The 23553-nt window shown below is 53.4% G+C and overlaps 11 protein-coding genes across 11 annotated transcripts; 4 read left to right on the top strand and 7 right to left on the bottom strand.

Annotated features, from left to right (window-relative positions):
* Window positions 1–1143: 1143 nt before the first annotated feature.
* On the bottom strand, window positions 1144–2389 carry Z520_10545 (replication factor C subunit 4; the record flags this gene model as incomplete). The annotated part of the gene is made up of 4 exons (XM_016781037.1): window positions 1144–1366; window positions 1448–1870; window positions 1923–2243; window positions 2298–2389. 4 exons carry the CDS (start codon window positions 2387–2389, stop codon window positions 1144–1146), a joined length of 1059 nt encoding a protein of 352 aa, XP_016627762.1.
* A 920-nt stretch (window positions 2390–3309) lies between these two features.
* Z520_10544 (uncharacterized protein) lies at window positions 3310–5292 on the bottom strand (the record flags this gene model as incomplete). Its single annotated transcript, XM_016781036.1, has 1 exon — window positions 3310–5292. The coding sequence occupies one exon, from the start codon at window positions 5290–5292 to the stop codon at window positions 3310–3312; it is 1983 nt and encodes a 660-aa protein (XP_016627761.1).
* An 895-nt stretch (window positions 5293–6187) lies between these two features.
* On the top strand, window positions 6188–7173 carry Z520_10543 (uncharacterized protein; the record flags this gene model as incomplete). The annotated part of the gene is made up of 2 exons (XM_016781035.1): window positions 6188–6994; window positions 7060–7173. 2 exons carry the CDS (start codon window positions 6188–6190, stop codon window positions 7171–7173), a joined length of 921 nt encoding a protein of 306 aa, XP_016627760.1.
* A 1218-nt stretch (window positions 7174–8391) lies between these two features.
* On the top strand, window positions 8392–8625 carry Z520_10542 (uncharacterized protein; the record flags this gene model as incomplete). The annotated part of the gene is made up of 1 exon (XM_016781034.1): window positions 8392–8625. One exon carries the CDS (start codon window positions 8392–8394, stop codon window positions 8623–8625), a length of 234 nt encoding a protein of 77 aa, XP_016627759.1.
* Window positions 8626–10237: 1612 nt separating this feature from the next.
* Z520_10541 (uncharacterized protein) lies at window positions 10238–11638 on the bottom strand (the record flags this gene model as incomplete). The annotated part of the gene is made up of 1 exon (XM_016781033.1): window positions 10238–11638. One exon carries the CDS (start codon window positions 11636–11638, stop codon window positions 10238–10240), a length of 1401 nt encoding a protein of 466 aa, XP_016627758.1.
* A 1006-nt stretch (window positions 11639–12644) lies between these two features.
* On the top strand, window positions 12645–13024 carry Z520_10540 (uncharacterized protein; the record flags this gene model as incomplete). Its single annotated transcript, XM_016781032.1, has 2 exons — window positions 12645–12819; window positions 12876–13024. The coding sequence occupies 2 exons, from the start codon at window positions 12645–12647 to the stop codon at window positions 13022–13024; spliced, it is 324 nt and encodes a 107-aa protein (XP_016627757.1).
* Window positions 13025–13094: 70 nt separating this feature from the next.
* Z520_10539 (uncharacterized protein) lies at window positions 13095–13493 on the bottom strand (the record flags this gene model as incomplete). The annotated part of the gene is made up of 1 exon (XM_016781031.1): window positions 13095–13493. The coding sequence occupies one exon, from the start codon at window positions 13491–13493 to the stop codon at window positions 13095–13097; it is 399 nt and encodes a 132-aa protein (XP_016627756.1).
* A 361-nt stretch (window positions 13494–13854) lies between these two features.
* On the top strand, window positions 13855–14781 carry Z520_10538 (uncharacterized protein; the record flags this gene model as incomplete). The annotated part of the gene is made up of 1 exon (XM_016781030.1): window positions 13855–14781. One exon carries the CDS (start codon window positions 13855–13857, stop codon window positions 14779–14781), a length of 927 nt encoding a protein of 308 aa, XP_016627755.1.
* A 229-nt stretch (window positions 14782–15010) lies between these two features.
* Window positions 15011–17510, bottom strand: Z520_10537 (uncharacterized protein; the record flags this gene model as incomplete). Its single annotated transcript, XM_016781029.1, has 2 exons — window positions 15011–17129; window positions 17185–17510. 2 exons carry the CDS (start codon window positions 17508–17510, stop codon window positions 15011–15013), a joined length of 2445 nt encoding a protein of 814 aa, XP_016627754.1.
* A 441-nt stretch (window positions 17511–17951) lies between these two features.
* Z520_10536 (uncharacterized protein) lies at window positions 17952–19735 on the bottom strand (the record flags this gene model as incomplete). The annotated part of the gene is made up of 2 exons (XM_016781028.1): window positions 17952–19223; window positions 19271–19735. 2 exons carry the CDS (start codon window positions 19733–19735, stop codon window positions 17952–17954), a joined length of 1737 nt encoding a protein of 578 aa, XP_016627753.1.
* Window positions 19736–21447: 1712 nt separating this feature from the next.
* On the bottom strand, window positions 21448–22577 carry Z520_10535 (uncharacterized protein; the record flags this gene model as incomplete). Its single annotated transcript, XM_016781027.1, has 3 exons — window positions 21448–22100; window positions 22203–22286; window positions 22346–22577. 3 exons carry the CDS (start codon window positions 22575–22577, stop codon window positions 21448–21450), a joined length of 969 nt encoding a protein of 322 aa, XP_016627752.1.
* Between the last annotated feature and the right edge of the window lie 976 nt (window positions 22578–23553).

Here is a 23553-nt window from a genome sequence, read left to right as displayed (position 1 = left end):
GGCTGGGGGACAGGGTGACGAGCACAGCCTTGCCGCATGGCTGGAAAGCGGTTGCTTGGAAGTCCGAAGTTAGCATCATTGTACGGGGGTTCAGTGGCTGGTAAGGGACAGTGCTAGCCGTGGACAGTTAGAATGCCTCTAGCGCAAGGACCGGAGGTCGGAGGGAAGGACGCGTCATGCAAGCCATGGTCGGGAAATTTCACTGTGGCAGGTCATGCACTGGCAGCACTGCATGTCCCTTGGGTCTTTTGAGTCCTTTTGGAGCCTAGTACAGGCACATCCCAATTGATTTCAGGGCCGCCAGGAGTCCAGGAACCTGTCGGGGGGTCCAGGGGCCAGGGCTGCCCTCAGCGATTGGCTTGGCATGCCCATCACTCCGTCGGGGCCAGGTTCGACGCCCAATCGGGGCTAAACTCAATCCTCAGTGTCCGGCTTTCGAAATCTGCCTTGATTCGTGTCTATTTTTGCGAACCTGGGGAAATCTCATAGTGTGCGGTCCTTCATCTGCTCCTCACTGTCCTCAGCCTCAAAACCCTCAGGGCCTCGCCGCCACCACTGCCTTGGGGCCTCAAACGGCTGCATATTCATGAATACCAGCCAAGCGAAGGGGCATTAGGCCTCGTATCATCGTACGTGATTGTCCGTCGACTCTGGGCATTATTCAGCTTCAACCGACTGTCTGCCCGACTGACGTGCCAATCAATACATTTGACGCGTCACGCTGCTTGTCCTACTGTAACCTCCCGATCTGTCCCTCAGCATCGTAGGCCATAGGAGTAGCAATCGGATGACAGTAGAGAGTCGGATGGATTGACGTCGCCTTTCCTTGAAGGGGATAATAACTGTGGTTGGTGACGTGGAAACCTTTCAAAGGGAGAAGCTGCTTCAGATCGGACAGTCGGGGGCTGGGGCCCGACATCCGAGTGCCGTCGACCCCTCCCGCCCTCTCGTGTTGGATGCCTGTCTCCAGCGCTGAACGCCGCAACACCTGAGCGAAGATTGGCGGATTCGGGCCCTAGTCACGCTCGGTTCAGGCCGCCAAGCGATGTTCCTTACTCTCACTCAACTGTGGTCCTGGCCCACCTGTTGTCCGAAAGCGCCTAGATGGAATCTGGGGCCGCTGCTTGATTAATTGCTCTTCCTTCACGCCGGGACCTCAAACAGTCCCGGCTTCATGTTGATCTTGCACAATTTCGCCAAACACCCGCTCAGTTGCAGAAAAGATTGGACTCCCTCGAGGATGCGCATGTGGGTGAATCCAATTTCTTTGATGAATTCGAGCTTCGAGTGTTCCGAAAGTGTGGGGATGGTTTTGGTAACTCGGAACATAGTGCTTATGATGTCGTGGGAGGAATATCCCAGATCCCTTTTTAGGGTTGCCCCATGCCGGTTAGCTGTTGCTTTCCATATTGTCGGACTCAGCCCACAATAATGAGATATGACTTACCATAATTCCTTCAACGAGTCAACTGCGCTGTCGATCTTGCCCTCCCAGCATGCCTTGATCATGGCTTGAACTTTGACGGGATGCGGACTGTCGACCACCCGGAATACGTTGTCCCCGCTGACGAACCCGAATCCTGCCCACGTACTCTGCAGGTTATTAATCGCCTGTCGCATGTCTCCTTCTGCGCTGAAAACGAGAGCGGCCAGACCGTCCTCGGAGTATTCCACCTTTTCAGCCTCGATTATTTGCATCAAGCGCGTCACCACCTGTGCGTCCGTCAGGCGAGAAAACCGCAGGATTGCGCATCTCGATTGCAGAGGCTCGATGATCTTGTTTGATTGGTTGCAGGCGAACGCAAAGCGGGTGGTGTTCGAATAGATTTCCATGGTTCTTCGCAAAGCCTGTTGTGCCCCGGCTGTCATACTGAATTCCCATGTTAGACTTGCGTAAATACGCTGGGCGTCCCCCTCCATACCTGTCTGCTTCGTCCAGAATGACCAGTTTGTGCCGCCCAGGAGGCAACGTCACCTTCTTCTGAGCGAATCCTTTGATTCTATTTCGGACGACATCAATGCCTCTTTCATCACTCGCGTTCAACTCCAGCACGGCCTCTTTGTATGCATCGCCCAGAAGTGTACGCGCAAGACACAGGACAGAAGTCGTCTTTCCGATTCCAGGCATGCCAGAAATGATGACATGGGGCATGTTTCCATCTTTTGCAATAATCTTGAGCCGTTCGATGATTTCCGTGTTTCCGACAACGTCGTCGAGATAGACAGGCCTGTACTTTTCTACCCTGCGCGTCGGTCAATTCTGCTCAGCGTTTTTTTGGGGTTGAGGACTGGCTTACCATGGCAGCTCGTAATCTGGCGTTGTACCACTGCTAGCACTATTGAGAGCTTTTCTCGCCGCAGCAGACGATGATTCGGCTTGACCTGACATTGTTCCGAGCTGGCTATACTGAGTTCTTGTTACTTAGGTGGATTGTTTGATCATGAACTTGACATGCGGCGCAGTTTCTCAAACTCTCACAATTGAATCCAAGCGCGTCGAACAAGACGCGTTAAGTGGCTTGGCGGGACACCCTCTTGACTTCGACCGCCCCCGCAGCAGGCTGTGGACCTTTTCTCGACCAGCAACGGCAAGAAATGCTGAGTGCTCGACAATCTACAAGTAATGATTTGAATCGGATCTGGTCTCAAGTACAACTCGGCGTATTGGCGTTTACCCACCATTTGGCGATATCTAGCTGATCCGACGAGTGTTTGGGCGAAAGACGACCATCACTGCCACAGAACGTATGAGGGCATCTTCCCAGTCCAGTCCTGCGGAAGCTGTGGCGATATATTATATGAAAGGGAACACATATACCCAGGAGGGATTCTGCCTTGGTGAGGGTGAGGTTCCTCCCACGGCAGACCGATCTCACCTGATTGAGCAGATCTATTATTGCTTCAGATGTGGACAAGCCGGCGAAATCTTCGCGTTTCCGTTTGAATTCGGCACCCCAAACCTCCAATTCATCCCACTTGTCATAGTCTGGGGTCTGGAAAACGTTCCATCAAAAGTCCAACTGGTCGTCGGCAACTGCGGCAGTCCTAGCCCTGCCTTAGCCATAGCCAAATTATCCTCATCTTTCTCGTTCCTCGTGCGTTCTTTTATGCCTCCTAATCAGGGATGAAGCCCTTTTCCACTTTCTTATTAGAGATGTTTCAAAAATATCGATGAAGATATGAGGGAGATGGTGCCCAAGGCGTGTACGCAGAGAAACCAATGTGACTTCAAGAAACCCCCGGGGTCTAATAAGGACAAGCCCAAACCCAGTCAGGTGAGACAGAATAGAAGAAAATAGCCGTGATACTCTACGAACCCAGTATAATCGTTAGAAGGACGATTAGAAACGCGGCAGAGTAGAGTACCAGCGCTATAGGCAAGGCAAGAAGACCAAAATTTGGCCGCTGCCAGAGGTTCAAGACTGTCATCCCGCTGTGGGCACCGTTGGTTTGAAATAGATGCCAGAGGTCGCACAGTGTCTCCCCTATATCTTGATAGATTTGATATAGTTCCGATTTTCCCTCGCCCAAGCTTAGGCGCACGACATAGACCTCGCCTTTTGGAGTCAGTCTGATCCTTCTTGAAATGTGCACGAGGATACCAGAGAGGAGGAAATCTTTTCGTGATTCTACCTCTCCGTTCTGCGTAATCATGACGTTGAAGTAAGGTGGACGCTCTGGCTTCCGTGGTCTGAGATAGTAAATAATGATGTTAAGTTTGTCCGGGGGCCGGGCATCAGGTGTCCCCTTCCAACGGAAGTGGCAGCACAGACTAACCCCCGATTCCAGCCAGTCACTCCCGGTGTCCCAGGAACGGGCTCCCTCCCTCGTTAGCTGGACATGCCCTTCCCGGTACATCCATAGGTTGGATGGCGTGACGCGGACCGCGTCGAAGGAAATGTTCTCATCCATCTCGATCGCAAATGACGGTCTTTGATGTTCCAATCGCATCTGCTCGAAGACAACGATCTCTTGATCACGCAAGAGATGACAAATTTGCCACCTCGCAAGAAAAAGCAGTTTTTGAGATATCGGAATAGGTCGAACATAGGCGGCTTGGGGATTAGATGGTATTCGGGCAACATCATAGCACTGGACGCGAGCATAGTCGTTGCCGCACGATACGAGGGGGATTCCAATGAGTCGAGCAGTATCGTCTTCCAATCGACAACTCAGCAAACCGTATACGCCTTTGATATTGTGTTGGCCGGCATATTGTATTAAAGGCAGTTCGAAGCGGAGACCACGGCTAGTCATTTCCATGGGCGAACCCGTGTAGCTGGGAACAAGCCAATCTTTCAACCAAGCTATCGACATCCACGGCGTGCTCTCCCTGAGAGGGAAAACAGAGGGCGGTATGGATAAGCTTGCTGCATAAAATTGGCTGTGTATGCGCGAAGAACGGACCAGGTGTCCGCAACCCGCAAAAGCCAACGGATGCTTCGCAAGCATACCCAAGGGCTCAAGGTTCTTCCTTGGAGCTACTGGCCGGGAACGCCAGTCGGCTCTATTATCTTGATTCCACTTCTCGTAGTGACTGTCGGGACCTAAACCATAACCCCACGCCAATAGAGATTGGTCGTCAGTCTGTCTCAGAATCTCTTCTTGAAGTCGGAGGAAGGCGCTGCTACCTTCGCCGTAGAGCAGTGCCATGTTGATACCGAAAATACCGAGCAAGCAGTATGCCACATCTTCCTCACGGGTCGTCTCGCGATGTGCTGCCCACGACATGCGCTGAGCTACGCTGGCGTGGTACAGCGGGACTGTGGCCGTCAGGTATTCAACGGGGATGTTGGTAATATCACTTAGGAGATCTGCCAGGTCGTGCTTGCTTGACAGTGGGACCCAGCATCTGTTGTAGAGGACGACTTCGCTCGGTGCCAGCAGCTCCTGCAGAGTCCAGCCTCGGGTGAACCATCGGCTGTTGCAGAGCGCTGTCCTTTCCTCTTCGGTATCCAGACCCTCGCCGCTCACGTCAGAAAGGAAGGCGTAGCACACCTGAGACTGGCGGTACCAACGAAACATGGAGTTGACTGCTTCAGAAAGCTCGACGATATTTCGCTTGTCGATGCAGCACGTGTCGATCCATACGTACTCTAATTCATCGTCCAGGGCCTGACGGCAGCATCCGTCGATCTTGCGGTACGAATTGCTGTCCCGATCGTAGGTACAATTGGTGAAAGATTCGAAAGTGATTTCGTTCAAACCCCATGTATGTGACAAAATCGCGTACGGCGGGTAGTTATGACTGAACTCGAACATCTTCCGCTGCCTAGCGTGCAAGAGACGCATGGTGGAGCCAGATCACGTTCGGCCAGTGTTCTGGTGAAGTTGTTGGCAGAGCGAAACAATGTCGGAGCTGACTGGATGGATGGCCAACCAAAAGTTTGGTCAGTAGCTGGAATTGAGCTCAAACTCCTGGTAATAAAATTGGTGTAGAAACGTTTGTGGTGATGAGTGTCTGCAGATGCAGGCAGTGATCAGTTCACCGCCAATCGGTGTCGACCAACAGAGCGTGTCCATTAGTACAGGCAACAACGGCACAGCCACGTTGTCACTATCCGCTGGAGGACTCCTTAGGCTGAGGGCTCCTTAGGCTGAGGACTCCTTAGGCTGAGGACTCCTTAGGCTGAGGACTCCTTAGGCTAGATTCCTCGTAGACGGTGGTGTCGAGGAAAGAACCATAGTCGGGCGCAGCAAATGGGACTAAGCCGGAGTTGAGCTTTTCGCGACTCCATGGTGATAGGCGTGGCTCGTGTCGGCCCCAGGGTCAACCATATAACAAACACCGGAGTGCAAGGTGGTTAATTCCAGGCGTCGCTGGGACCAGAGTTCGAAAAGGCCACGGGAGAGTAATGTTCATACCTCCATCGCGAGTAGTAGCATGCAGACGTAGGTTAAAGGCGTGCCTCTACTCACGGCACCTTTTAAATTATCTCGGAGCACATCTGCCGAAGTCTGGAAACGTCATGACACAGCAAATCTCTGGCGGCTCTGGGGCTTCAGGTACGAGGTTGATCTAGAAATTTCGCAAGGAGTATGTGGACAACTTGTCTACCACTTGCCAAATTTCTTCTATGAACTCGTAATTGTTCTCTTAAACTTTACTCGGTACACGATAAGCTCATTTGGTATCTGTCCGCGCGTCTAAGAGAAACCCTCTACGAGGTACTTGGTACTCGGTACAATGCTGGTGCTCACAGGGACCACGGGGCATTTAGGGTCCCGGGTTCTCGACACGCTACTCCGCCAAAGGCTGATCCCGCCATCGGAGCTGGTCATCTCATCCAGCCACCCCAACAATGTGTCGCCTGCAGCCCGGGATGCCGGGGTCGAGGTCCGGAAGGGTGATTTCACGTCTCCGGACTCGCTGGCAGCCTCGTTCAAGGGCGCTGACGCTCTGTTCCTGGTGTCGTTTCCCTCGCCCAGCGTCGATCGGTGGCTTCACCACAAGGCCGCCATTGACGCGGCGAAACAGGCGGGTGTCAAGACGGTGATTTACACGAGCTTGATGTTTGGCGGGAAGACGGGCCTCGACAGCATAGCCGGCGTGCAGCAGGCGCACATCAAGACCATCAACTACCTGACACAGAGCGGACTGCAATACGTGGTTGTGCGCGAGGGCATCTACGCGGAAAGCTGGTGGTTGTACGCCGGGTTCCAACCTCAGAAGTTCAAAAAGGGCGACATGGACGACATCACATTCGTCATTCCCAACGATGGCCCCGTCTCCTGGGTCACATGGGACGACCTCGGTGAAGCCACAGCCAAGATCCTCCGAGACTATGACAAGTATCTGGGCCAGACGTTGAACCTGACGGGGCCTCGGGCAACCAGCATCAGCGACGTGGCCAAGCTGGTCGAGGAGCACACGGGGCGGAAAGTCAAAGTCGACATCGTGGGTAGGCAGGAAGCCGAACGGTACCACAAGTTTGAGAAGAAAAGCGTGCCCCAGGACAACTTCTGGGTGGTGGAGAGCTGGAGTGGCTGGCATGTAAGTTTCTTTCCCAGAGAGTCTCCCTGCAATAGCGACAAGTTTGATGCTAATGGCCACATCAGGACGGAATTGCCCAAGGGGAGACGGCGACGGTCGATCCGTTGATCGGTGACATCCTGGGGAGGCCGCCCAGAGGCATTGAGGAGATGGCAGCACGTCTGTTCACTCCAGAATAAGCGGATGTTGACTGTGTTCAAGGGTACATTGGGTGAGAAAGAAGATATGGCAGAATCAACCTGGACATGCCAGTGTCTAGAGTCGGGCCTTCCCTTTATTCAGCTGGATCATGTTGCCCACCACAACGTGTGTGTCGGTACGTCACCTTGATTATATATGTACAAATACGAGTCAGCGAGGTACTCGGTACTCGTAAGAGTAATCACGCCATGGACAACAGTTCATGTTTCCACAAGGCTGAGCATCGAGATCTTCGTGGCCTTTTTAAATTAAATTCCCCAGCGAGCATGGCAGCCTCCTCCGTCAATGGCGCATCCACAGCCACAGCCACCAACGGGTTGGGGAAACTAGCGAACTCTTTTGCAACCCGTAGGTACTCCGTACTCGTGGCTCTCTCTCCGAGGTTGTCCGGGCGTTAGCGGGAGAAGGACGAATGGAAGAAGCCCATGGAACATGAAGGGCACAAAATATGCCGCTGGGTCTACCTAGTTGGGTGCCCCAAGTGTGTGCACAATCTGAGACCAGCGTGAGCAGCAAGACCAGCCATACTGAAATCGTGCAGGGCCTTATTCTTGCAACAGGGCGAGGCAGACAAGGAAAAAGCCTCTGCGCTTACGCGTTGGCCTTTTCCCTGGCTCCATTGGCTATTGCTCTCTACCCGGTCCTGCGCCTTACCAGCTCAAGCCCGGACGCGTTTGTGACTTTGTGTGTTTGTCGCTCCACCTGCTGCTGGCCAGTGCCCACACCAACGTGCCTCGTTATGCACTGGTCGTGGATCTTGTGGCGATGCTGGTGCTGGTGCTGGTGCTGGCACTGCTGGGGATGCATCCTCAGGCATCCGGCGTCCTGCATCCTCAAAGCGCCCACCAGGGCTTGTTTTTTGCGTCGTAATCCTCGTCTTTAGCGATCCGGTTCGGTGTCCACGGGAGACACAACGAGCCGAGACATACTCCATACTCCCTCCCTGCCTCCCCTGCTGGGATCCCTCGTACCGAGTACATATGTATATACCTAGGTACCCTCCCAAGTCGTGTCAGGTGAGTTTTGAGTTCTCGTCAAAGAAAGAATTCCTCTCTCCTGTTCAAATTTTTCATCTATTTCCCTTCCCATTCCCCCAATCTGGCCGACCCCCATTGCAATATCTATCCCTATCCCTTGCTCTGGAAAAATCATAACCTGTCACAACCCCCCCTCGGGTCTTGGTTTTGACCACAAAAATGGGCCTGTCAGACGGACTGGTCGTGTTCCTCTGCATCCTGATTGCCGGCATCTTCGTCGCCGGCGCCGCTGCGCTGCATCGCGTCGTCGCAACCCGCGAGTTCACCGAGGAACTGCCCCAGCCCGGTAACGAACAGCAGTCTTACATGAGGATCGTGCGGTCGAGGAAATGGCCCGTCCTCCGCGTTGACGAACGATTGCCGCCGTCGACGGTGTCATCGAGCGCTGTGTGAAAGATTGAACATACGTTTTTTTCTTTGGTCAACCAATAGTTCCGGTGATGCTACAAAAGTGGCCTGCGTGTACGTGGCCCAAGTCAGCAACACTATCCTCCTTTGACAAAACGCTGTCACGTCGCATAATGAGCGTTGCTGGAGCGATCGTCAGAGCTGTCCGTTCTCTAGCGCTGCTGCATATCCTCTTGACAGACAAACGGGATCGAGGACGGCTGAATGAGTCATGATGCCTCGTCATATCGCCACGACCTCTTCTCTCAAAAGTCCTGGTGTGCTTGCGAGGAATGAATCTCGGCGCGATCCAGCCACCGCACAATGATCGTTCTAAAGAGGAATTGATTCCTGCTGCATGCGCGACAGATTCCACGACGGAGCAGCCTATATTTCGAAAGGCTCGAAGGCATCCCATCCCAATTCGTTGCTGTCATGGGCACAAAAATGAGCAGTACTGGTCTCTTGCGGGAATCGACTAGTCATGCGGGTTTTTCAGACAGAGGAAAACAACCCTGTACCGCCACCGACGCCGCCGAAACATCGAGTCCGCGATATGCGATGCTGGGGCTTCAAGAGCACCTTCAATACACCTCCCGCTGTTTCAAGGCCCTTATTCACCACTTCGCCAGAGACAGCACTGCATGCACGCACCATCAATTTCACTCGCCCTTCCATTCCCTCTCACAGTTCCCAATACCTGCCCCACGGGCAATGAACTATTTCCCACAAGGGCGTCCAGAGAGAGAGACAGACAGAGAGAGAGAGAGAAACTGGGGTTCCGACAACGAGCAGAAGAACAAACCCATCTGCTGCGCGCTGGGAAATCCACGCCTGGGTGAGACTCAGTCAGTCAGGAACGCCCAGTCGCTTGACGACCGAGTACCATGCATGACGAACGTGATGAGAACGAGGATGACGACTCACGGTGACTGCAACCGATTCATGGCGAGTGGTTTTTATATTTGTACACAAGACATCCTATAGATATACACATACACAATCATCTACTACTATATATATCCACATACATACCCCGAAGAGCATAGACCGCTGTCGCCGATTGAGGAGGCACCGATTTGCATATAGACAGGATGGTCAAGTGGGCTTTGCAGCAATGGGGGATGGCGCCTTTTGAGACTTTTAAGAAACCAAGATTGCTGATAATGGCCCGTTATCAATTAATATTCGGCCAGGGGCTTCAAGAGTCCTCTCCAGATCTTCCCCCTTTTATTCTTTTTCTTCTTCTAGAGCTTTTTGCCCTTCCACTTCATCCCCTTGCCCCGCTGCCTTACTCCCTCCTCGACCACGCATGGGAAGGCTGCGTCGTGCACCTTCTCTTTAGAAGAAGTTGGCCTCGCGGCAAGTCGTTTATAATGCACGTCTCACTTTTACAAAAGCTGCCACTATCGGCTCCTCCGCCTCTGATCGACTTCGGGGGCAACTATCCTGTCAGTAAAATGGGTCACCCTTTTCTCCTAGGTTCGTAAATGCTATAGAGAAATATCTGGTACAAGCAAAGGAATATGTTTCGCTTTTCAAAGGATCTGCGCTAAATGAGAAAATGTCATTAGTCAATGCACCGCTATCATTGGGTACTCTACAGAGCCGCATCCCCTTAAACGCCTCCGCTGGGCAGCGGCCATGTGGCCGAGACGTGTCGACTGCGGAGTCTCCCAATGTCACCATACTGCAGACCGGGTGTTGACAACAGATGTTTCCCGCCTGGATTGCGGCCCAGGCGAATATGCGCCCACTCGCCGTCGGCCAGAACCTCGACGCCCACGGGCTCCAGTCGGTCGACCTTCTTTTCCAGCTCCTCGTGCGTGTACGCGCACAGGTCGTAGCCGAAATTGGAGTGCAGGTGCTCGGCGATGTCGATGATGTTCCTGTACCGCCCGAAGCCTCGCCCGCTGCGCCACAGGACGCCGTTGCGGAAACTGTCAATCCACACGGCGAACATGCCTGCGACCCACAGGCTGGTGACGAAGCACACAATCCAAAGGTAGCCGCTGGAGAGACCCCATTGATAGGTGCTGCTGGGGACACATTGGAGAATGCCGTCTGGTTTCTTTTCGCTCTGCATAATCCAGTTGTACTTGTCGTCGTAAAACGCGTTGAAAGATATGTTTGCGCCGGAGATCACGATGCTGGTGTACAGTCCCGATTGTGGTGTATAATACCAGCTTGAGCGGGGGCCGCAGCTACCGGTAGCACAGAGGACGCCTTCTCGGATGGCGTTGAGTTGAGTAGAGTTGAGTTCAATTAATTTGTGTGTGGAGTCTCCTGGAGTGGTGATGTTGACCATGGTCTGGTACTCGACTATGTAACCCGTAGTCAGGTCGAGGAGGGTGGGCAGGGCAATGAGGTACGACACCGAAATCGCAAGCCAAATGAGGGTGACTTTGGCACGGACAGTGTCCACCTTGGTGACGGCTCGCAATTGATACCATGCCCCCTTGACGGACGTTGTGTCGAATGCCATGGCAGTGTATAATTCCAAAGGCACACAATTCTCCTGGATGATGCGAAGAATTGCCATGCTGAAAAGGTGATAAGAGAGCCAGGTTAAAACCACTTGCGCACCTCTGCCCAGAACCAGATTGATGCCTGCATCCAGGATCTTGGCCGACGTGTAAGTCAAAGAACCCCAGGCGAGGTTAATGGCAAACTGCCCGGAGTAGAGAGAAGGCTCGCAGGGAAAGAAGTTGCCTGCAAGGCCGTGGTTCCCATAGTATTGGAGTAACGGGTAGAAAGGGAATCCAGCATTCAGCCCAGGATAGATGGAGCCGAAGGTACATCCACCGTAGACACAAACGGCCGCAAAAGTTATAAGGACATTTCTGAGCGTGCCGAATTTGCGGAGAGGTCTCAAAGGTTTGGGCGGCAGGACATGCGGCGGTAGAGGCTGGCCCTGGTTCTGGCTCTCAAAGGGCTGGTGGAGGTCGTCCCTCGAGGAGTTGGAGCTTAGGACATTGAACTGAGGCTCTTTCAATAGGTATTCCTCGACTAAAGGCATTTCGAGGGCATGGACAAGCTTCCAGGCAGTAGATCTGGGAGAGAAGGAGAAGTCAAACAAGACGAAGCACCGAACAAAAGGACCTACCACGACATTTTAAACTCGGCGGTTATCAACATCCCCTCGATTGTGCGGCGGAGGAAAGACTTTGCGACGGTCCCATGTTAGCGACGCCACGTGGAGGTGAGCCATCTCTCCGAAGAGTCGGTAAGTCGTCGTTGATGGCAAGAGGACTGAGGTCTAGAGGGTCTAGAGCCAGGGCCCCTTTAGTGGTGCAGGAGTTGGTGCAGGTTAATCTCGCAAAGAGGCCGATTTGGTCAAAAAGAGACACGCTCTAGGTTTCGGTCCGTGCGTAGCGAACATGCTAAACCCATACAAGCACCAACAAGCATCGACAAGCAACGTCTTCAGCCAGCCTCGACCATACGCCACACGCCACAGCCGGACGAGTACGAGGACGCGTAAATGCTATTGACATCCTCCAAGCGCTCCCGGACAGCGTGAAAGTGGGCTTGGTGTCTTCATTGGGAGCAACAACTGACATAACTAATTATACTCTGTAGAACGCACTATCTCGCTATGTCTGATCGAATCCTCCTCAGCGAATATAAATCGGCGAGACATGGCCCGTCTGTGAAGAAGACCCTGTTGCCACCTACATAGCATGTCTGGGCAGGATGATGGAATGGCCTCTAGCCTACATACAAACCCCTTCATCATCGACCATCTGCTCTTCGGGCCGAGTCTCTGGGGCAGAAATGCCAGACCATGTCGCCCTGGCTCTCGAGTCGCAAGGGCCATCTAGCCACCGTGAAGCTGATGCTTATGTATCAGCTCAAATCAATCACAGGATCTGTACGCGGGCATCTGAGCTTTCCCTCTCCTGGGGGTTTATAAGTATCCCCCATTCTCACAACCAAGCCGGATCGTGCCCTAGCAAGTCTGTTTGAACCACACATTTCCGTTCACATCCAGTCCAATAGCTTTCACGCGCCCATACCTCGCAATGTCCGTGTCTCCATACTCCGTCCAGCACGACTATGAAGTCCAAGAGTACAACAAACGTCGGGCGGCTTGGAAGGAGTCGGAGAAGAAGAGGAAGCAAGAAGAGAAGCTGCTCCGAGATCAGGCTAAGCGAGACCGAAAGGCGGCTCTGAAGCAGCTGGCCGAAGCGGAAAGAGGTAATTCCCGGCGGCTGGGTTTGCATGCTGATACATCGTCGCTGACACTGATACAGCAGAGCCTCGAAAGACCTTTGGGTGGTTGTGTCGGAAAAGCCCGTCGAAGACCGAGGTGTTTGCGGCGAAGAAGCTTGAGGATGACAGTGACTCGGATGAAATTTCTTTGCAAGCTGCGTTGGCCCCGGAGCTTGGAAAGCGGTCATAGCCTTGCATGTCGACCATCCTGCTGGCGCGAAAGTCTCATTCTTTTGTCTGTCGACACAACTCCATCCAATTTAACCTCCCAAACTCCACAACCCGTTGGTCGTCCCTTTTGCTACGACACCACCCAACCACGAGCCTCTCGCCTCAATGCCGAGACTCACACCCTTGGCCCCGACCCACTGACTCACCCCGGCCGTCACGGCGACCTCATCGTCACAAGGAACACGGATCCAGGCATTGGGGCCCTCCACTTTCAGGATGTCCACGGGGATGGCGGCGCCGGTGAGACCGAGATACTGCTGAAGCGCCGATGTGAGATATGAGCGCAGTGTAATTTCGTCCAGCGGCTGGTCGACTTGGAGCGGTGGGGTGGCGTGGAGGCGGAGGTGGAAGTATGAGTGCGGAGGGTTGCGGAGCGTGAACGTGGTGGTGGTGGCTTCTTGCGCAGGGCCAGGTTCAGTCTTTGTCATTGTTGTTGATGGTCGGGAGTATTGGAGATAGATGGTCGAAGGCACGTAGGTGACGACGTGTACCTTGTAGATAGACAGTATGCGTGGTGGGGAGAAAGATTATTTATTGCCTGACACAGTCATTTCCGTCCTTGAGAAGCACGAGGGACTCAGCATGGAATGTCATTACATATTGTCAGACAAAGCCTTTACTACGTCGTCGCCCTCTCCTCAATCTGCTGACCTTGAGAGTCTACGTAACATCAACCATCGAGATAGAAACTCTTTACACCAAGGCTGTGTGCTCTTGATGTTTTCAAGACTGAGCTCTCTCACCCGCCAACTTCTTCCACACCCACAAATCTCGGTCCTGTCCAAAACCATGTCGTCGTCAACCACCACCACCTTCACTCTCCCCAACACTCCCTCCAACATCCCAATAACCCACCCCTCCACACTCACCCAGGACCAACTTCTCGCCTTCCCAGCCTTCAAGACCTGGCTGAGCACACTGCAAAGGAGCCTCTCGCTCCAGCACACCTCACCATCCCACCCGTTCCACGAGTCAGCCTACGCTCTGAGATCCATCGAGATCCAATCCGTCGACTTCTTCTCGGGCCACCGTCTGGGTTTCCTCAAGTTGAAGGCCACCGTGACAAACGACAAGGGCGAGTCTTTGCCGGGATCGGTGTTTATGCGAGGCGGGAGTGTTGCCATGCTGATCATCCTGACACCGTCTGGACAACCATCCTCGAGGACGACGACAACGACAACGTCCAAGGAACCGCCCCAGCCAGAAGACGACGACGACGAAGAGTACGCAATTCTGACAATCCAGCCCCGCATCCCAGCCGGCTCGCTCGCCTTCGCCGAACTGCCCGCCGGCATGATCGACGACAGCGGCACGTTCGCGGGGGCGGCCGCCAAGGAAATCCACGAGGAAACAGGTCTGGAGATTTCCACCGACGAACTCATCGACATGACGCAACTCGCCGCCTCCTCGCTCTCGCTCTCCCTCACTGACACTCGGGAGAAGAGTGGCTCGGAAGAAGAACAGCTACAGTCCGCCATCTACCCGTCCCCAGGCGGCTCCGACGAGTTCATCCCCATCTTCCTCGCCCGCAAGACCCTCCCGCGCCACCAGATCGAGGCGTTAAAGGGCAAATTGACCGGCTTGAGGGACCACGGCGAGAAAATCACGTTGAAGATCGTCAAGTTAAACGACGTGTGGAAGGTCGCGTGGAGAGATGGCAAGACCTTGGCAGCCATGGCGCTCTATCAGGGCTTGAAGGGGGAGGGAAAGCTGTGATCTCGACTCCTAGCCACGAGAGAGAATCTGTCAAGTTTCCAGTGATGACTTTTTCAGGAATCGCTCTTTTTATTCCCACGCTCTCCCTCCTGTCGTCACACGTGTGGGGCGATTGATGGATGACTCTCACAGCTGGGGTATCTAATACAATCCTACATCAGAAGAAGTGTGCCGCCGAGCAGGAAGAAAGCGAGCCAGAAGCCTGGACTTCCGACTAACCAACTCGTCCCTAGCGAGCAGCAGAGGACGAGCCCGAACCGTTTGGCACCGAGACCGTCGCCAGGTACTTCTCATGCACCTTCCTCTGCGCTTCCCACTCCTTCTTAAGCCTCTTCACCCGGCTTGCCGTCAGTGGCGTTCCGTCCTTGGCGGTCGTCGGCACGCCATCCCCGTCCCACGCCGAATACTCCGAGGAGTGCGGTGGTTTGAACATTTCGGTAGGGCTGAGTTTGGCCTTCTGGAGCTTCTCCTGCGCCTCTCTTTCGCGCTGCTTCCTCGCTTCCTCTTTTTGGCGGGCCTTCTCCTCCTTCTCGCGCCGGGCGGCTTTGAGGCCTTCGGTGACGGGGCGGACCAGAGCCGGAGCGTTTTCTCGGTCTTCGAGGAATATGTCCAGGTGCCAAAGATCGACGTCTCGGACCCGGTCGCAAAGTGCGAGGATTTCTTTGTTGAGATCAGGCGGGGATTCCGTGCTAGTAGCGGGTGAAGACGCTGTTTGAAGGGCGTCTCTGCTGAATTCGCTCAGTGCACGGGCATATGAAGGCCGAGGTCTTCCAATTGAGGGGGCTTCTTCAAGGCCCACTGGCGTAGTGGAAACAATTTCCTGGACTTTCTCGGCTGTGATGGATTTGGCAATGGCGGCTTGTCGCAGTTCGTCTCGAATTTTGGCCAGTGGGTAGACAAACTCTTTAGCGGCGTCCGGGATCTCGATACCTTGCCAGCCCACCTGATCAGTGTCTGCTGGCTCAGAGCCGTTCAGACCGAAGATGTTGAGTAGACGTGTGACAAAGATCCCGACCCGACGATGATCCGCTGCTGTCAATTCGGAACTTTTGGCGCTGGTATTGTATGTGTTTATTAGCTGTGAGATGATGTTCATGGCGATCGGCGTGTTGAAGGAGTCGAGTAACGCAGCTCGGACCTTCTCTTCTGCATCCTGTACGGCATCTTCTAGGCTGGCTCGCTGCTCATCCGAGGGGTTTGTGTTCTTGATGGCATCGACGGCATTGAGAAAGAAGTTATCCACCCGGTCTTCCCAGTTTCTGCCCTCGGTGACCATGTCGTCCGTGATCTCTATCCCGTCTTTCCAGTTCCCGAGCAGGAAAACGATCCGCAGACTCCTAGAAGTCCAGTCCTTTCTGACATGAAGCGCCTCTCGGATGGTGGTAAAATTTTTCAGCGATTTCGACATTTTTGATCCCTGGATGGACAGATGACCCATGTGGAGAAAGTAATTCACCCACTGACCATGGTTTGCCCAGAATGCTTCGCTCTGGGCAAGCTCGTTGTCATGGTGAGGAAAAGCCAGATCGATCCCGCCAGAATGGATATCCATCTGCTGACCGAGCTTACCGGACGCCATGGCCGAGCACTCAATGTGCCATCCAGGACGACCAGGCCCCCATTCACTGTCCCAGCTTGGCTCGCCGGGCTTTGATGCTTTCCAAAGGGCAAAGTCGGCGTCCGACCTCTTGACAGATGCGTCTTTTTGTGACAGGGCACCTTCTCCGTCCGCCTGCAGTTCCTTGTCGTTTTTGTTCCATGGCTCTAATCGGGCATAAGGGTACCCGGCGGCCTCAAATGCTTTTATGTCGAAATAAACCGAACCCTCTGACGACCTGTAACCCATTTTGTTGTCGACAATCTTCTTGACAAACTCCGCAATCTCTTTGCCGTGCTCGGTGACTCGCACCAGGTCATCGGGATCCATGACATTGAGATCATGCATGTCTTGGAAAAATCGAGTTTCATATTCCTTTGTGAGTTTCGTGAATACGCCATAGTCGTCCCCGCGGATCGTTTTACCAAACTGCTCGTCCAAGACCAGGCACATGGGATCGCTCACGCGGTTGTAGAACTCGTGCGGTGTCAGGAGTTTGGGATCTTGCATCAGAGCCTTTGCCGCGTTGCGAGCCGTGTTGATGTGCATCTTGATCTTGGCCTCCTTGTCACCTGGCTTTTCCCCGGGCTCCAGACTTCCTCCTGCAAGGACATCTCCATATATGTGTTCGATGAATGCGTCGAATGAGTCGGGCGTGACTGGATCCTTGGACCCTATGCGTTTCAGGTTCTTCTGGATGTAGTAGTGCCATGCCTGCCGGGCGTCCTGACGGACTTGATCGTCGATGTATCTAGATGGCAGTCAGGAATCTATGAAAAGAGTGTTCATGCTGCTGACTCTGGTACCTGTGGTTCTTCTTGTATTCATCGTATAGATGCCGTTGCCTTGCTCTTAAAATGATCTTGTCATCAATATCTGTGGTGTTCATCACAAAGCGAATTTTGAAGCCAAAGTAGTCTCGCAGAATCCGTCGAATGATGTCCGTGGTCACGTAGTTGCGGGCATGGCCCAGATGGGCGTCGTCGTAGACCGTGGGACCGCAGGCATACCACGAGATGTGCCCTTGTTGTATGGGGACAAAGGGGACTTTGGACCGGGTCAAGGAGTTGTAGATCTTCAATTGCGGCTGGTGCGTGGTGCCCGATGGCATGGCCCAGGGAGGTTGAGCCATTTTGGTGGGTTTGTTGCAGAACCTCAAGGCTGATGAGCAGAAGGCACGCTTCAAATAGCTCATGAGACTCTGGGTCTGCTCACTGAGTCACCTCCCCTTGTGGTCGGGCGCAGGCAAGGCACTTTTGAGTCACGCAGCGCACGGATTGAACGATTGGAATGAGGCTCGGAAAATCGCAATAATACCCCGGAGCCACTTCGCCCACTTTAAATCTGAAGACTCGGGAAGCTAGGAGCTTTTGGGGAAACGGGTCAAGATGATGCCACGAGCGCCCGCCTCATTTTCATCTTCGAGGCTGGAATGTGAAGCTGAAACATGTGTGAATTCATTCGGATTGAGGATCGACCTCTCTATGCAACTGCAAGCTTATCCGCTGTTGGTTGTACGTCCAAAGTCAGAACGCTGGTGAACAATGCAAAAAATCCCCGTCTAATGGCTCCGTCACGACTTTTTCCAAACCACCCACGAAACGCCTCTTCCGCCGGCTCCCTTGTGCTGGGAGAACCATTTGTAGCCCATCCAGGCGACCTTGAATGCCACTCCCCATAGAAATACTGTAAAAATGAAACCCCACCAACTCCCAGAGCTTTCTCGTGGAGCGACATCCGAGTATCCCAAGATCTCACCCTCTCGATCCAAGGCACCCACACGGAATCGAGAATAATAGGATAGTTGTGATAAATCAAAGCTCTCTTCAAAGAACTCCTTATCAATGAACTCGAGATCGGTCCATTCCTCCTCATGTTCCCCTGTGCCGCCTCCCTGCAACACCCACGCTTCTACTTCGGTCGCCCCATTCCAACTGACGTACAGTATATCGTCCAAGATCTTCGCTGCAGGCGGCTCGCGAGGCTTGCCAACCCAATTGGCTGATTTGAAAGCCCTGTACGAAACTGCTGTGTCGAAAACGTGAAGCCATTGCGCGCCGTAATGAACCTCACATAGCAGAGTTCCGTCTAGAGAAAACTCACTCAAAACCGGCGAGTGGCCAAAGCCCACAAACATGTGTTTGCTGTCAGGAAGGTATTGCGCCGAACCTTGAGAAGGTGTCCGCGTGCGATATTGAGACACATAGGAGTGCAGGAGGGTCACAGTCCTGTTGGCTATGTCCAGTTGTAGCATGAGCGCTCGACTGTATGGGCCGTCGACATGCAAAGGCCCTCCTTCCTTGTTGTCGAAAACCGTTATGATCCCTTCTTCTTCGTTGACCCACCGGGCATCGTGCTGCCACCGGAAGTTGAGAGCATCACCCCCTGAAAGGTCCTCGAATTGATTGCGCTGTCCACCAAGAATCCATATGATCTGCCCATCCGGGCCGATGCAGGTGACCGAATGAGTATGGCGTGAAGAGATGAGATAGTTGCCCTTGGAATCTTTGTCGACGCTGTTGATGTGGAAGAAGTCGAAGGGGATGCTTTTTATGTAGCCGCCAAATGGGTGGGTCATAAAAGTCTCATTGACTTGGAAATGCTCTGAGGCTTTCCACTCGAAAAGTAGCTTGCCGGTCGCAATGTCAACTTCCTGAAAACCACTGTCGGTGAGCCATCCCTTCTTCCGCTTGCCCAACGGGGTGAGATCGGCTGGGGTAACGTTATAGAATGTCAACAGTGCAGTGTTGTCTTTGGTGATTTTGAACTCGTGCAGGTCGCCTTCGATCTCGCTTTCGTGCGCAACTGCTGAAACAGTATGTTTGATCTCGTAAAAGCTATCAAGCTGTTCCTCTGTTAATTGATGGTAGCGTTTCTTGAATGCACACTCACCATGTGATAGACACCTTTGCCCATGGTCCCTCCCTTCTGCCCAGACCAAAACGTCAAGTACTGCTGACCCAAATAACTCTGCACTTTCAGATTCGTCGTAACACCAAAATTCTGTGCTTTCCAAACAAGCTCGCTGTTGCTGTCCAGTATCGCCGGACCAGGATCGGCCATTGAGCCTCCATTGTAATTGAGGAAGACATACCCCTTTTCACAGTCTGGGTCGTATTTGCTTATGCTTGTCCGCGGCGAAGTCAAGCCATTTGAGATATACGTCTGTGAAGGCGAACCACCATAAAAACCCAAATCATACAAGGTTGGATTCAATGTCGGAGATAACCAGATAAGGAGCGGAATCACAGCATATGAAATGGTCAGATAGAGAGCAAATGCACCGGCGACGACAACGACAGCCCAGAGGAGAAGCCGGATGGCAAATGGCTTCATCTCGAAGCGTCGACGCGCCATGGTGAGCGTTGGAGCAGGGGCAAAGCAGCATTGTAGCTGTCCTTCACGCCCAAGAGGAGGCCAACGCGTACTATATGCCAAACTTTACATGCGTTTCATGGCGAACTGGGGGAGGGATAAAAGGGCTAGCGACCATACCAGGTGACTACCAAGCGACGGTGTGTCTTTTGACCAACCATGATGCCTGCTGCACTGTTGACGACATCCCCGTTGAGCATCAGAGAGGGCCGACCAAAGTAGCAATTGATTCATCGGCGCTTGATTTTGAGACCGTAGGTGATAGTCCGCGTAATTTCGGGGTCGAGCTTGGCGGGCAACGAGCTTGAAGGGGGGCAGATTTTCCTTGTTCAACAACGTTAGACAGGTTAGCTGGCAGCATGTGGATAAAGATCCCGCAAAGGAGGCTTAGCAGACGCAATGAAACGGGATCCTATCAAGACGGCATGGGATGCGACGAGAGGAAAAGGTGGGCACCGTGGGGATAGGTGGCGGGATGCCAATGCTTGAGGTAATGCTCATCTCTGCTTGTCTGCTTGGCTGCTTGGCCGCTTTGGATGGGTGGTCAAAGTGTCTTTGGTGGCATCGGTGGGCGTGAATGGTGTTGAACACTGAGCAGATGGCTTGCATTCGGTACTGAGCCTGTCACTCGGGTACAGCGCCCCCAGTACCTTGCAAGAAGGATAAGCTAGAGCATCTCCGTGTCATAAGGTCAGATCTCATCATGGACTTGGGCACACCCACAGGGTCGCTTGCCGTGCGTTGTGATCATCTTCTCCCAGCTTGCTAGCCCCTGCCCACTCGCAAAGGCTACCCAGACAAGCATGGTTTGCGACGAAGTGGGCAGTGTGGAATACCGCAAGATACACAGGGAATGGAGACGAAAAAGTCTGGTCTGAGATGAGGCGCCTTGGAGAACGAGAACGAGGATGAGAGACACAAGCGACGCTCAAGGGATGCCGTGCAAGCCGGATCAACCAGCCCAAGGTGCCACGCTCCAATCCAATGGCACGCCCGGGAATTATCCGTTTATCCGTCTCTCCTCTATCACTTCTACTGCTACCACCATCTGCGCTATCTGCACTATCTGCGCCCATCTGCGCCCATCTGCGCCATCACTCTCTCACTATGAGTAACCGAGTTGCCCCCCAGCAGAGTTCGAATAGATACTCGGAAATCGGCCACGGGCCCCATTCATCAGTCTTCGATCGACAGCCTAGCGTCACCATGGTGGCCACTACCCGTCCTGCACCCACGCTCGACAGATGATACCCAGCGTACAGGCTGATACAGCACAGCCAATTGATGGCATATCCCGAAGGCTACAAGTACACTTGATTAAACCCAGTCCCAGACTCAGTCCTCAAATCCCCAATCATGGCGGTAACAACCAGGTACAGGTTCACAACCGAACACCGCTATCCACCCTATCCACAACCCACGTGTGTCCTTCACATTCCCCTATCCGCTTCTTGCAGCCACCCTGCCACCCACTGGCACCCCAGCCTAGGTACATATGAATCAAGCCAAGACTCTAGCTCGAGAGCTCGTCGTCACCAGGAACGGCGACACCTGGCCATCGAAACCGGCGAAAGACTCCGTTTCTTGCTCTTGACATACTAGAACGCCATCCCGGCATTGCCTCTCCGTCAAAGACCCACATGGTCTGCCTCCATCCAAATCATTCTTGTCCGGCCTGCCACCGTCGAACTGTCTCATGACAGTTCCATCGTCATGTGGCCTCGCGAGAGCTTCGCAAAAGGCCCCTTGTCTGCATTTCTCGAGAATTGCTGTTCCCTTCTTCTGATCCCTAGATACGGCAAGTAATGGCCCGGGTGGAAGACAGTGAAGAGGACCACCACGAGGAACATCAGCGCCGAATCAAAAGCATAGAAGAACCACTCGTGATCGATGAGATAATTCTTCGTCCCCAAGGCGAATTCAATGAAGCGAAGCAGCGTCCGAATCAGAATCAATATATTGGCCACGTTGATTACCGTCAAGAACAACTGCCAGTTGCGTTCTTTGGGTAGTGCAACGTCTCGGAGTGTCGTCCTCAGCAGGATGTTGAGTCGGAGGCTGGCCAAGACGAAAAACCCGAATGATGCCAATTGTAACCCCAGTCCGACCAGCACCACGTTCTTCCCTGTGTTTGCGTGTGCTATCGTGTTTGCTCCGGCCACCATGGCGCCTCCGATGACCTGGATGAAGAAGCTGAAGACATCACATCCTACAAAGACGGGAGTGATCCTGCGCGCAGGCACCCAGAGATGGCGAGCTGACTGAAAGCGTGGAGGGACCACCCACAACACGACTCGGCCGAACGCCTGGTAACACGCGGCCGCCATCACAGCGGGCGCGACGAGAACTGATTTGGTTGTTAACGAAGAAACGAGTGGAGTAAGGACGAAAGGCATTCCTGATCCCCCGCAAGGCTGGTATGCAATGTTATCTTCTTAAGGAAACTTACTCATAACAGTTTGGACAATGAAGACGCTCCTGCCATCAAGATTTTTTATGGAAATAGCTCGAGTCAGATATCCCACAAACTCCACTATATCAAGATCAGTACATTCATGCTGCAGCATCTGGAAGATGCGATGGAAGACTCACTGGCGACCGCAAAGTTCATCGACCACCAAAACCAAGATCGGTGCCAGAACATCTGGCCCAGGTTTGTTATCATCGCAATGCCAAACAGCACAAGAAAGACGACCGCCGCGGCGAATGATGGAACATAGTCGTATCGGCCTTCCTTTGCGAACTCTTGGGGAGATTTGGTGCCGGGCACATGCCTCGAAGCGAGCTGGAGTAGGTGTGGCATAGATTGTCCCACGGCATCCATGATGCCGCCCGCTGTGACGTGAAGAGGCGTTTCAACGAACCGAACGCGAGCAGTTCAGCTCCTCAATAGAGCGACGAAAGACCTGAAGAGCCAAGATTCTACGAGTTGCAAAGCAGAGCGTTCACAGACGGATAGCAAGTTATCGGTAAGAAATCTGCTTGACCGGCCGATTCCTCAGAGTCTTATGATACTGGGCGATGGTGGGACAGTCGTGAATCGTCGATAGGTAGGAAGATGGCGCATGGCCCGGTGGGATTCGTATGCGCCAACTTGAACTCTTTTTGAAAGGACATAGGTACCTAAGGTATATGCGCCTCTCCCAGCGCAAAATCTTTGCAGACCCATCCGATTCGGGAACTTTGTGTTGGGTTTGAACAAAGCCGATCACCCCTGAGTGGGCTGTTTCAGGGCGCCGATAACGTCGCTTCCTTTAAGCGAGCAACATCAGGCAGCAGGCATTCTTGAAATCATTCGAAAATTGGCTGACCGTTCCAACTTCGCAACCCTTGCCGCAACAGGTTTAGCGACAGCTTGAGGAAAGACTCTATCTGGAGACTCCATTGGGGCGGTGCTTTCCGGTGTCCGCCCATCCCAAACTGCGAACTACCTAGGTACTAGGTATGCAAAAGCTGCGACTTCAGACACTACTACTATGGGCAGACTCAGCCATTCGGATGTCACCAGGAGTCGATAACGCTGGAAATTGTCCGGCCTTTTATCGACCCTCACACAGCCCCAGTCACGTGGGAGGCTGAACACCCTGCTTAGAAACAGCCATGTATATACCCGAGGAGGAAGTCCATCAGACGTGCTTACATGATAATACGAGTACGAGGCAGATCCTCATGAGGCCGGTCTCGATGGACGTCCCTATCTGGTTCCACCCGGTGGCCGGGGCTGCTGTGGCCTCTCAAAAAGGGGCCATGGATATTCCGGGATTTTATGCTTGCACATCACACCACCGCAGTGTCACCAG

The sequence above is a fragment of the Fonsecaea multimorphosa genome (assembly GCF_000836435.1).
Source record: "Fonsecaea multimorphosa CBS 102226 unplaced genomic scaffold supercont1.31, whole genome shotgun sequence".
Classification (NCBI taxonomy): Eukaryota; Fungi; Ascomycota; class Eurotiomycetes; order Chaetothyriales; family Herpotrichiellaceae; genus Fonsecaea; species Fonsecaea multimorphosa.
Note: the sequence above shows the minus strand (reverse complement) of the source record. Positions and strands in the feature narration are given on the sequence as shown.